Source organism: Pezoporus flaviventris, unplaced genomic scaffold (assembly GCF_033815535.1).
Source record: "Pezoporus flaviventris isolate CSIRO_AGI_PZ_B2104156 unplaced genomic scaffold, CSIRO_AGI_Pfla_v1 ptg000045l, whole genome shotgun sequence".
Lineage (NCBI taxonomy): Eukaryota > Metazoa > Chordata > Aves > Psittaciformes > Psittacidae > Pezoporus > Pezoporus flaviventris.
In genome coordinates this window covers 12310930-12325080 of record NW_026892593.1, presented here as the reverse complement: position 1 = coordinate 12325080, position 14151 = coordinate 12310930, and the positions used below count along the sequence as shown (strand labels likewise).

The 14151-nt window shown below is 35.5% G+C and overlaps 1 protein-coding gene and 1 long non-coding RNA gene across 3 annotated transcripts in view; one reads left to right on the top strand and one right to left on the bottom strand.

Moving 5' to 3' along the window:
* LOC133276571 (uncharacterized) overlaps positions 1-14151 on the top strand; it is a 787535-nt gene that overhangs the window by 77917 nt on the left and 695467 nt on the right. The gene's annotated exons all lie outside the window — the stretch shown is intronic.
* Positions 1-14151, bottom strand: part of TBC1D22A (TBC1 domain family member 22A) — a 169894-nt gene that overhangs the window by 152109 nt on the left and 3634 nt on the right. For both annotated transcript variants that reach the window (XM_061467491.1, XM_061467492.1), the window contains exons 3-4: positions 13183-13523; positions 12326-12505 (exon numbers count right to left, since the gene is read on the bottom strand). In XM_061467491.1, coding sequence (XP_061323475.1) covers positions 12326-12505; positions 13183-13523 — 521 coding nt within the window. The remainder of the gene's footprint in view (positions 1-12325; positions 12506-13182; positions 13524-14151) is intronic.

The following is a 14151-nucleotide window of genomic DNA, read 5'->3' as shown; positions in this document are numbered from 1 at the left end:
CAAGTGGAAAGAAAAAGAACCCTGCCCTTCCCAACAACAACTATAAAAGCAGGACAAAAATTACCCCTAGAAGACTTAGTCTAACACTACTAGAGCATAAAATAAAAATGCTTCTGGTGACAAGGCAGGCAAGTATCTAAGTTCACATGTTATCTTAAGACACCAAAGTCTTAATTTAAAAAAGAGCTGAAGGGGGAATTAAATCATTCTGATATTTTTATCTCAAAGTTAAAATACTAAGGTCATAGAATCATAGAACAGTTTGGGTTGGAAGCACCTTAAAAGGCCACCTAGCCCAACCCCTTTGCAACAAGCAGGGACAACTTCCAACCTGACCATGAACAATTCAAGGGATACAGAACAACCTCCCCGGGAAAACTGTTCCGGTGTCTCACTACCCTCACAGTAAAGAGCTTCTTCCTATTATCTAATCTTAATCTATCCCCTTTCAGTTTAAAGGCATCCACTTTGTCCTATCACTACACACCCTTGTAAAAAGTCCCTCTCCAGATTTCTTGTAGATCCCCTTTAGATACTGGAAGGCCAACCTAAGGTCTCCCCTCAGCCTTCTCTTCTCCAAGCTGAACAAGCCCAATTCTCTCAGCCTGTCTCCACAGGAAGGGTGCTCCAACTCTGACAAATTTTATGGCCTTCCTCTGGACCCACTCCAACAGGTCCATGTCTTTCCTGTGCTGAGGATTCCTACATCCACAGATGCAACATCTTCACAAAGAGGATGAGGGGGGAGGGGGCGGAGGGGTGGAGAGAGGGAAAAAGAATGGGGGAGGCTGTGGAATAGGAAGTACTACTTTGCTAACTTCTGTCAGATTTCTACATGGGGAATCTGGTATCTCTTCAACCTGTCCACCAGCAGAAGTTTTCAGTTCTTTTCTTTCCAGAAATTTCTTGCCTTTCCTCTCCAACATGGGTCATTATTCCAATGGAGTCACAAAACAAAAGGACAAATGCCAGCTAATGGAAAGACATGCCAAAAATAACTTGCTAAGGTGAACCAGGTAAACTGAAATACAGACAGTCCTATGACACAGCTGGAACTGCATGCATACCAAAATACCCTTGCTGTTTGACTCAGCCCTTGAAGTTTGAGTTCTTTGAGATTTGTATAACATCCAAAAGAAGGGAAATAATATTAAGTACTATATATTACAATGCTTAGTATAAACCTAATATATATTATTTGCATTGATACACAATGTACAAGACTTCTCTGATAAATTTCCAACAAGATAATAACAGTTGAGCACTCTACTCTTACTCTAGGTCATTTTTAGTAAGGAAGATCCATAGAAAGTAAAAGAGTCATCAAATAACCTTGTCTATACACCACCAAATGCAGAAAAAGCATTCAATGGTAAAATTAAGGTGCAGGTTATATTTAATCGTGTAAGCAGTTTGGGCTGGAAGGGACCTTCAAAGCTCATCTAGCCCAACGCCCCCTGAATTTCTGAAACATTTTTACTCATCTATTATTGTATAATTAAGGCAAAGGATGGTTACAAAACTCAATTACTTGATACTGTGTCTTTGAGAGGTACATTCCTAGAGCACATATCCAAATGAAACTATAACTGGGGAGAACAGAAGGATTTTTCTTAACTACCCATTTCCTCCAAACTGATTTCTATAAATGTTTACACAACAGTGGGAAGAGCTAATATTTCACACCAAAGAAAAGCTGAATTTTAGCTTTTCTTCCAAAGAAATGTTCCTCTCAACTTTACTGCTTTGTTACCCCCTTGTTTTCAATAGCAACAATCTCTTAAGCCAAGCTGATACCCCTTCACAATACTTCTGATGACCTGCATTATTAAAGTGCTGGGGGCTTCTCATTGGTTGATTGGGTTTTGTTTTGCTGTTTTTTGTTTTGTTGGGTTATTTGGGGGTTTGGGTAAGTTTGTCTGGGGGTTTGTTTGGGTTTTTTTTATGTTTTGGATGGGGTTGGGTTTTTTTTGGGGGGGGGATTATTTTTTTTATATTTACTCACAGCTTTTCCATACCTGTGATGCCTTTTTTCCTAGATTAGTCCTTGTCTATTAGAGTGTTCTTGATTTTGTTTTTAATAAAAGCAAACAGGAAAGAACAAAATTGGTGGCAAATAAAAAATAAATCTAAAGCTATCATATTCCTGCTGTGGTAGTGTACAAATACACTCCAACCACACAGTACATTTATTATTTTTTATTGCACAGATTGTAGTTTAGAAGTACAGGTATGAAGGATTCGATCTTGGAAATTTCTGTGTTGTAAAAACCCGTTGACTAAATATGTCTATGCTATAGTTTGCAATACTTTAAATCAAGGCATCGCATGTACTTGCACTTATATTTGAAACTTGTCCTCTATTTAATATCTCATTAACCATTAAACTATTTGGCATTGGTTGAAATGTTACATTCTCCATAGTCAAAGCATAATTTCAATTTACTGTCATTATACCAACTCTTTCCCCTTGTAGATTTCCCAAGGAATTAGATGTCCTACTTATGAGGTGAAGAACATGCTCTGCAGCACAGGATTTCTACAAAGGAGTTTTAATGCCACCTACAAATCAGACACACATTCTCACCCAAGACAGTACTGAAAAAAATATCATTGCTTCAATACAATTAATGTTTTCTTAAAATTCCAGCACAATTATTTTGAAAATGAGCAGTTATAAAACATTCTTACCCAGACAAGACCACCTGTTAAAAATGCCAGCACAGAATTAAGTTTAACTTACTGCTTTGGAGCTGAAATTAGCCAGATCCAAAAGCAGTATTTGTAAAACCCTGTCTATAAGCTCTGTCCCAGATTGAATAGATACCTTCTGAAGCACCACTTTGAACCCTAACGCTACTCCGTCTTTCAGTTGTCTCCTTATTTTATATACTTCTATGAACAATAAATATCAAAATATTTATAAACCCCTCTGGGTTTTACACCAAAAATATCTCCATTTGCTAACACTAGCTAACTGTCACTTCCGCTTAGGAGGCAGCATTTATTTTTTGCAGAAACATTGTTGGTTTAGGCTATCTTATTATGAAGAGATAATGTGGTATGCAAATACTTCAAATTGATATAACTCAAGTAATTTTGGAAAATTTTGTTTCATCTACCTTACTACAACACAATCAGATATGCATTTTTTCCTCTCTGAAGAGGGAACAGTTTAAAGCAATTATTCTAAAAGAAATCTTGAGACAGTGCCCTTTTACTGCAGTAGATTTAAAGAGTCTTTATATTCCATAAATATTTCAGGGGGCATTCTACAAAGAAAACACGCCATTAAATTGCCAACTTTCTAACCCCACGAGCTATTACCCATTAAGCCTGAAACACATGAGGGTAAACAGTCAAGACTACAAGTATTTTTCTTGGAACTACAAGCTCATCATTCTATCAGTTACAAATAAATAAAAAATAAGCCAAGAAATATTAAAGGAGTTCAAAATTTCTCAGTATGTATTATTCACTCTTGATACAGCTGTTATATCATTGAGATTACTGTAAATGGCTACATGAAGTGATGGCCTGCATGAACAACTCCATGACAGATATGATAAACTAGATTTACATGTTTTATGTTCCTATAACATAAATTCCTTAGAGAATTTAACTATACAAAGCTGGAAAATTCTGTCAAGAGCACAGATGCACAGAACCGCAGCTCCCCCAACAGCATGTTATAATACAGGCAGTACATATAGAAAATAGCTTTAATAAAGGGCTTGTTATTACTATGGCAACTGCAGCAACTGGATTCCAAAATGAGTAATAGCTCTGTTGGGCAATTCATTAATTTTTTTAACCAAATACTGTCCTTAATCATCTCAATGGAGCAAAGTTGTCTGAATATATGCAGAAAAGAGGAAATAAAGCCTAATCTAGTGTCCTAACTACAGGGTAAAACACTTTTCAGGACCTCTGGTAGAAAAGAACAGGAAAGAACATCTTGTCTGCTATTTCATGGAGAAAGTCTGAGAAGCAAATGTAGATGAGGTTGGTTTTAGAAGTTACAAAAAAAAAAGCAAGTGAACAGAAGATTAGGAAAACTAAGGCAAAAGATAAAAAAAACCACCAAGAACTGCAAAAGTGAAGCCAATAATGTAAATTATGAAAATAAGGAATAGAGAACAGCTATGCCAGCATAAGATTTTAAATGGCATTATAGTGTTTCATAGCTCTCCTATAACGTTCAATTCTTTGTGCATCCTAAACTGGTTTTATTTTCACATTAAAGCCACTCAGTCTCTAACAAACTTTCCAAGTAGAACTAAGGTATCTCTCTATACAGAAATAGAGAATATAGGAAATACCACTTACAGTACCAGTTAATTAAAGGAGACAATTTTCCCACTTATTTAGAAATGACAGTATTTATTTCTCCTGTTTGGAAAGAAATTGTATGACTTATTACATATAATATTAAAGCTCCCTGTCATTAAGACGCCTACAAAACAGACTATTAAAAAAATCTACATTCAAAATGTAATCCAACACTGGTTCTTGCACAATTAAAATAATCAGGATTAACAGATAGATGTCTAGATTACCAAGCCACAAAATTAATGCAGTTATTCACAAGAAATAGTAATAGACAGCTTTCCCCACTAACAAAAAGCCCAGTCCATGAGCTCTAATCCACATAAGGTTTTTTCAGTCAACTGTGAACATGAATTACATCTCTAGAGCATTTGTCCCTTATTGATAAAAAACATGTGGGGGAATATCTAATCAATAATCAGTATCAGGAAGGTAGCATAGCACAAACATACACAGTGAAGTATCCTCCACTGTGATCACCTTCCCAGGCAGTCACTGCTTTACATATATTTTTCTATATAAATCTTCCATTTCTGGATTTCCTGCTATGGAAGTAACTATAATTTTCTATTTTATTAAAAGTGAAAGAGATGGTGGCAAGAAAATAAACAGGATTAGTTATACTTCCTTGAGCTTTGCTAAACTGATTTACCAGCAGGATATGCCACTCATTGCAACATGTAAATTACTAATCTTGATGTTCAAAAGCCCCAGGGCCCATAGAAAGGTCAAAGTTCTGAATAGCCTTGTTGATGACATTCCTAGTAAGTTCGTTTCCTGCTGTGTCATCTGCACGATGGTGTGGAAAGCAAGGGAGAGGCTGCTCCTTTGAAAGGCCTATAACTATTAACTACCACAGGGAGCACTGAACTTCTCACCCAAGTCTCTTTTACTATGATAATGCAGATTTCGCACAGTATCTGTGTAAATTCATGATAATAGCTGCAAAGAAAGGGAGATAGCACACTGAAGAAAAATACATTAAAAAACAAACATAAAGGAATAACTCATCATATAGTATCTTTCTTTCTCCTATTTCATCCAGAATAAAATATTCCTCCGAATCCTATTGTCTGCCACGTGGCTCAAGCTTAGAATGAGTCTTGAACATCTGATCACAAATCAATACAGTGAAGGGTATATGATCCCTTAAAAACTCCGCTAAAACTAAAACTGCCATGAAAAGAATTTAATTAAATAATCTTGAAATTTGTAGTAGAATGCTGCCTAATTCCTTTTTTTTTTTTTTCCAATGTCAGTTAGTGGTAACTAACAAGGTTATCCTGTGTGTACACAGGAATTTGGGAATTTTTTTTATAATCCTTTCACATCAGCTGAACTTACAGTCCCACTGTAATGCTCTAGGTCCAAACTCATTCGGAAACAGAATTATTACGGAGCTCCGCTCTTACTCAAGGAGACCTACTGCCATGAATATGACATAGGACTTTTAAAGGCTGTGCTAGAGCACATTTCTTTGAGTGGTGTGCAAATCAAAGGTTAATGATCTCTGTGTGCCTCAGCACAAAAATGAAGTTTTATTCTCTATGCCATACTGCTGCAATTGGTATTAACGAAGATCAGATAAGAGATCACTGATTTATAGGTAAATATTTCCTGAAAGAAGTCCAGAAGAGCTAGGGCTAGAGCCCTAGTCCCTCAGAAGTAGGCCTGTGTAGTCCACCACTTCCCATAACAGTTCATTAAATCACACTTGAATACCAAACTTCCTGACTGAAAAAAAAAAAAAAAGGCAAAGATTTAGGGTACAGACTCCTTTTTCAGAGCTGAGAAAAGGAGAATATTATTTTGCTTGTTAATAAATCTGCAGCTGTAGAATCTTAAAGTCTTTTTTTTTTCAGTAGAAACTTAATTCAATGATAGTTTGTGCTTGGAACCTGGAACAGGAAGGAGTCTATGTTCAAGTCAAAATTAACAAACCCTTGTTAAGACAACAGTGAAAGACAGAAAGACAAGAAGAAAACAAAGCAAATGAAAGTTTCTTCTCTTGAAAGTATTGATTCCAACTACAGCTCTTCCATAAGGCCTTTCATACAGTCCTCCACAACATTCCTGCCATTAAATTGAAGACATATGGGTTTGATAGATGGACTATTAGATGAAAAAAAGCAGCAAAAATACTAACCCTGCAAAAACCAAACATAAGGAATCATTTATGGATATTTAGCACCAAGTTCCAAAACCTACTGGTAGAGTACTGACTTTTTTTTATTAGTCTTGTTTATTAACTATATTAACTGAAAAAGCAAGCATGTTTTGCAAGTAACAAGTTAACTAGAACACAACAGGAATCAGTAAGGACACCTTTCAGTGATACTAATTTAAAAAGATATGACTAATGGCATGTCATATGAAGCAGTGGTAGGACACATGTTCGTTTTATACTATATAACAACAAACTGGAAGAAGAATAAGCACTAACAGGATCAATTGCAGATAACTGGAAACTGCAGGGGGCAATAAAATTCTAAATGACATGGATGGACTAGAAGCACAGAGATAAATCACTATGCAGTTCAGTGCAGCAAAATTAATGAAGCTGGGTACAAAATTAATCAAGTTCATTTCAATTAATGCATTTTATAAAGTTATTGAAAATTTTCAATAACATCAGTTTGACAGTTTTAAAGGACATAATATACTGCTGTTACAGACTACTATATTTATGAACCATAAATAAACAAGATTATAATTACTGTTTAATCAGGTTTAATATACATCTAGAATGTATAAACAACTGTAAGCACAAACAGGAAAATACTACTTTTCATGCTGTTGCAACATTATAGATGACTACTGTGATAAGACAACACATATAAGTTTTCTTTCTAAATTTCATTTCTAGAGAACCACCCTAGAATTCTTATAGTACACAGAGAAAACCTCTATTGTTATGAGATAATCTGAGATTACACCATTTGTAATTTGTGCAAAATTATGTAATTAACTTTTGCTATCAGATCAAAGGTTCAGCTATTCTTCATATATTCTGTAAGACTTCACATTACATACTACTTCTATAGTTAGTAAAGGACTTGCTAAGAGACAGCACCCCACTTAGCAGCTTGTGGTGCTCTCTGCAAAGGTTTTCTTTTTAAGAGATTTTATCAGAATGAGAGAGATAAATAAATGAATTTTTACAACGTTCAATGAAATAGAGCTTTGTAATTTGAATACAGGATACAGCAATATGAGTAGATTTACGATAGGAATGCTTTACCATTCTCATTGGTGCTTCTACAGGGCCTTCCATTGTTTTTACCAAGGCAGTATTCTAAAACATCAATCTGTTATTTTGTTCAACTTGGAATACGCTGTGACTAAGTAAAAAAGTCAACTTAACATGAGAACAACTTTACATCTTAAGAAATAAGTTGTTTTAACTTTGAAAAATTATATCTGTGTGCTAGGCTGCATAACAGCAGCATGGCAATGTTATGAAGCTTCATTAAATCAAGACAACACACTATACCAAGCTTATTGTTGGTTGTTGTCGATTTAAATAAACATGTTTGACACCCAATTACATACCCATTAGCTATATGTGTGGAAAAAAAAAGGGCAGAAAATTACTTGATTTTAAGATAAATAGGGAGTTAACAAACTGTTTTAACAGCCTATTCTTTAAATTGATGTTACAAAACCTATTGTACATCTACTATGTTGAGGTTACAAGATGACTTTGTTGCTATAAGTCAGCCCAATTTTATCAACAATTTGCTTACATTGTCTTTGCACAGCAAACAGCTTCCTAAAAACACAAGTCTAACAAATCTAATAGCATTAAAGTATCTTGTACAGTGTTTTACCTGTAGCAGTAGTGTCCCTCTTAAATACGTAAAAAATGGCCCATTGAAGGAAAGAAATTTCTTCACAGAGACCTTCTCCTTCCACTTTGTTAAAGCCCCCTACAGTCCCCTCCCATCCTCTTAAAGCAACCAGCTATTTACAGAAGATTCTGCAAGAACATAGCCCATCTCATTCAGTAAAGCAAGGTCCATTACAAGGAAAGACAAGGCCCAAAATGAAGTAAATGTACACCAAATTGACTGCGAGGCAAGCATAAGCACAGGTTGATTGCACAAAACAACTAGTGTAAATTGTTCCCTCTGAATAAGTTGGCATACAGTACCAGGAGTAAGGAAGCTACACAGACACACAGGCCCTTACAGTCTACTCTTCAGCTGTCTACTAAACACATCTGTACTGCTATCTCTAGTCCTATCCTGCCTCCTGAATGTGCACCCAGTATGCCTCTATATGATCTCTCTACAGGGGTCAGTCCTAAAGTCCAAACTGCTTCTTGCAACGGGCTCCTTCTACCAGCCCACATTTCTTGCTATAACACAGCTCAGCCACTTTAGCAGCTTTCATTCCATAATTTTAATTTTAAGATTATTCTTCCCATTCTTTGCATTATATTACTACTTGAGAGTATACCAGCAGGGCTCTTGAATATCTCTCTCCTGTGGCACAAATCATATACCTAGAAGTAACATTTCTATAAGAGCTACAAGAGGAGTTCATATAGCTAACTAATCTTGACATTCAATTAATATTCTACTTTCCCTATTTATATTAGAGGTAATAACATACCAATAGTCAAATAAAAAAATGCCAAATGGAAATAAGGCATATTATTTGCATCTATTTATCATGCAAACAACAAAAATGCCTACAGGAAAGAGAAGCAAAGTGTGTTAGGAGGACTTAAGGGAAGACTCGGAACAACTACAAGGGCAATTATAAATTACAACAGTAAGTTTATTAGTTCAGCTCTACAAAAATGTTAGAAATTAGTTAAGGGCACTTTTGAGACATGGAAATAGGCTTTTATTTACAGTTTATTTATTCATAAATAAGTGTTAATTAACCTAAAAGAATTAGTTCTTTCATGTTCTTAGAATTCTGGGGTGGGGTTTTTTCCTTCCTTTCCTAGTTCATGTTCTCAGATTGCGCCTTGACCTGTTAAATCAAGTGTGTGTAAGCATTTGCTGGATAAAGCGTACATAAGTGTATGTAAACATCTGCTGGATAAAACTGTACAGAGAAACTTTGAGAATGCTTCTATTATTACATGTTTATGTAATATTTACATGGGGATTCAAATCCCAATTACAGTCTATACCTGGTATATTTTTTTGCTCAATGTATAATTTTATGGGGTTGATGAAATCTACCTATTTCCACAACTTCGTAAGATCCAACTTGCGGAGCAAACCCAACTCCAAAATCTGTTGGTGGACTTCAACGACTAAAATAATCTTCACTTCCAAATCTATATGCCCAATTCATCTTTTTGAGATTTTTCTTGTAAAAGAACACACTCTTTCACAACCTTTTGTTGACATAGAAGACTAACAATGCATTTTATGGTGTCTTTATAGGATAATGATTATTCAAGTGTGACTGAAAGGATTTCAAGGTCATTTTATTATTTTGTTCTTAGTCCATGTTGATTTCTCATGTTATGATAAGAGAAAAACCCCAGCTGAAAATGTGCATGACACTGTTTCAGTTCCACAGATTAACTTATTTTTATATTGCTTTGAAAGGATGCAGAAAAAGGACTAGTCGCACAATCTCTTTCAATAATACGCAAAATTATGCCAAGAAAACAAAGTCAATAGAAATACTTCTGCTTCTACTACTTCCAAGCAAAACCAATACTACTACATGCAGAAATGAACAGAAACACTTGCTAAAATGTCTCCAAGACAACTACTTACTAATTCAATTCATCATGAGAAACAAAACCAAACTATCCGTGGATCTAACACAAAACAAAGACTCACACATACCACGTCACACACACCACAACATCACACACACAGAGAATGAGCAAGCTGCAAAGCTGCAGCAGAGCAGCTACCTGTCCCTTCATTACTCACCACAAATCTCAGTTTTGAGCCCGTTATCTAGTTCTACCTTTAGTCCACCTTCAGTATAACTATGAAGGGACAAAAAAAACAAAACAAAAAAAATCCTAACAAAATCAGAAACAAACCAACCCACAAAGGAAGAAAAAAACTGAAACAAACCACCACAGAGCACACGACAGTTTCACACTCTAGTACTGTCATTGTACATGAAGAAACCTTTCTAAACATAGTCTTCATTGTAACACAGAGAACTAAACCAAACATCTCTCAAAAATGCATACACACATGCACACACCAGATTCTGATGAACCATACATATGGTCACATGCATATACATGTTTGCACACATATATATATGCATACACACACTTTCCCTAATAGGTCCATATAATGTAGTCCAAGAACTACCACCACATATGACCTACTATTACAAACTTGATGATCATTACGAGTTTGCTTGTCATCAATAAAGAGTTCAACCCTTCCATTAAGAAAGTTCCTGTATTATTGATAGATATATTAGGGAATGCTATTGGATATATCCCAGATACAAAAGTCAATACATTTATATCAAAAAATAAAAACTGGGCTTAAAATTCTTATTCACACAGTTTCAAATTCTGTACTCATTACAGATTGTACAGCAAGAGAAAAAAAAAACCAAGCTTCCTGTAAACTAAGACAGAAAAGGCATTATTAGTAATATATATAGTAATAGGGAAAGAATATTGAAAGCTTATGAGCAACATCCTCAAATTTTGTATTCCTATGCACATTTCCATTTGAAATTTACAAAGTTCAATGCAGAAAAAAAACAAACATGGTTTGTTTAAATAACATTGCCTAAACTCTCACCACAGTCAGGATGACTGCACTCCTAATAAAGTGGAAATTTTCTTGCATTCCCTTCAAAATGTTTTACTTTAATCGCTAAATTTGATTTACTGAGAAAGTATTCACATTGAATAGGACAGCAAAAGCAAAATGGATAGGTTTAAAATCAAACTTTATCTTCCTTCTGACTTTCCAACCTTATGTAACAAAGATTTCTGCTATTACGACATTCTGAAAAGTTATGAGCTTTTATGTCGGTCACAATCACATAGCTCATAACATCTGTTAGATCAAAGGGGAAAAAGCGATACTTGAGTACCATTTTGAAGCTTATATAAAATGTTTTTATATAAAACAAATTACACATGTAATTTATTCTAAAAACTCAGTTTGTTCAGAGCTGCAATTTATAAGAATGTCTAACTCACTGAAGTGATATGTCTCATCTAGTTAGTATTATTTCCATAGTTCTACTTCGCTAGCATCAATCTCACAATAAGACACAGCACACAGTGGGGGCACGGAAAGGAAGATACAACTTGGACTATATTACACTGAAGTCTCAGATTGATTTTCTCATGACCACTACTGAGCAGGAAACCTTCAATTCAAGAACAGCAAACATGCAATTTCTACTTCCTTCCTTAAGAGTGTGGGAGACAAAGCCATGAGATTCTGTGATATTCTCTCAGCACTTGTATTTACTATTCAGCAGTGAAAATCCAGTGCACAAAGGGAACAGTCAAGTTATCTGACAAAACATTTGTTTTCACATTAACATGTTGTCACCATTCACAGATGAGACACAGAACTACTGCTGTATCAGTCTGTGAACATGAATGCCGAGTAGACAAGCAACAATACTTCCACGCCTCATCATTTTTCATATCCATATTCCTAAGTGTGAGAATCATTCCTGTACTACATGCTGTTCCATTAACAGGTATTAACACTAAACACAGCTAATTATAGTTTGGTTTTCCTCCAGAGGTTAGCCCAGTAGGAAAAAATAACGTGAGAAAGAAAAGAACAAAAAGGCAACTAACACCTTACATATTAGTAGGATGTACACAAATTGAGTATCACAAGCCTGAATACAACAAGCATTCAATTTTATTCTGCCTTTTGCAAGATCAATTCTAAATGCTGAAAGGATTAGATACTCAACAAACCATCAGGCAGAACAGTACATGAAACAGAAAATATATAGTTAAATAATAATTTACATGTAATTCATAGCTCCTATGAGAAATACTCACCAAGATCTGTATTGGGGCCAGCAAGTAGCAGCTTAAATTTGTCTAATCGGGATGCTTCTCTTTCAGTTAATGCAGGAGTAACTGAGGTATTACAGTCTGCCATTCCACTCACCAAGGGAGGGGTGGAAGTTTGTGGAAGGGACTGTGATCTCTGCATGGAAGTATTTTCACTAGCATTATCTGAAGAGAAAAAGATTCACAACAGTTAGCCTCAGCTACTGAGAAGGCTACTCATAACTTGAATTTAATTTGTAAATTTAAAATAGAATTAGGTAAACTCAAGTATAGCACAAGTTAGGACTTCAAATCATTTGGATTTAGCAGGAGGAGCATTCCTCTTCCAAGCAGTGTTCCACAATTAAACCACACCAATTAGGGAGCAGACCAACAGCTTTGATTTCTAAAATCTTACTTTAAAGTTTATACATATACCACAGAACAGATCACATAAAGGATGAACTTCCCAATTCACATGCATGTTTTTCTCCAATTTTTGAATATGCTTTATACAGTAGTATTTTAATAAGAAATTTTCACAGCGGTAGGAATACTATTAACTACACACAACTTGGTGCAGTTAACTATTAAAATGCATTCAGTAGTGCAGCTTCCTTCCAAAACTGAGGATGTAATAATGCTGAAAACACAAAAGTTTAATTATCCTTCCCTCACCCCTGTATTTCTCACACACATACTTTAAAGTTCAGTAAGGCATACAGTGCCTCCCTCAAATCAATATTGATTACTACTATTTTCCTGTGGTACTATGAAAAGGTTGGGAAGGGGTTAATGTCTTAAAGAGCAAATAGTAGTCCCCTCATTTGATTTTCAACATCTTTTTCATTTTTTAAACATACCTGATGAGCTCGATGTATGACCTTCACTGATTGATTTAACAAGCCTATTATCACCACATGCAATCGAAGTCAATTCTGCAGATTCTACTTGTTTTTCTTCCTGTAGATGTTCTTCCTGAAATTTATGCTGCTCTTGTAGCTTGCTATGATTCTCAATTACTTTGTGAGCCGTTTCCATGACCACTTCTGTATTTAAGTTTTCAGCAGCTATTGCTAAGAGTTCATCATCGTCATCCCCAAGATCCCAAGCATCACTCGTGTTACTTTCAAATTCTTGGAAGGTGCTGACTTTCTTTAGTTTCACTGGAGTTGTAGGTGGCTTTGAACCTGGTTTTACCAAGCTGTTCAAAAACAAGTAAACAATATTTAAAGAACTAGTAATGGAGTATGAAAAACACCATGGAGAAGGCCAAAAAAAAAAGCCCATGCTTGACATTATATAGGTAGCAAAATTTAAGCTTCCTCCAGTCATGTTACTGTTAAAAAAAACCACCAAAATCCACACCAAACAACAACAAAAAAATAGACCAACCCAAAAGACAAATAAACAGAATACTACTGCAATAGTTTAAAAGATAGACAGGAGGTGTTGCACTTCTCTTGCTTCACAAATTTCTGTAGACTGCAATTTCTGCATAACAACACAGCAGCAATAATCAAGTCATCAGGTCTACTCATGTCATCATAACCAATCATGTAATCATGCCATAAACAAAGTCTCACCTTAAAACTCATTACATCTACCATTCCTCCCTATACAGGCGATCCAGCTCAATTTGCCTCGGAACTTTGCTCTGCATATAGGCAGGATATTTCCTCTAGTTGCTAGTCTAGAGTGTACCCTGATCAGCTCCTAACCTTTCATCCCTCTGTCAACACACAGTATAACAGAAAAGAATTAAGCATTCCTCTCCAGCTTGACACTTGCTCTCACTTACAATACCAAGCAGTCACATATCTCTTCAGATT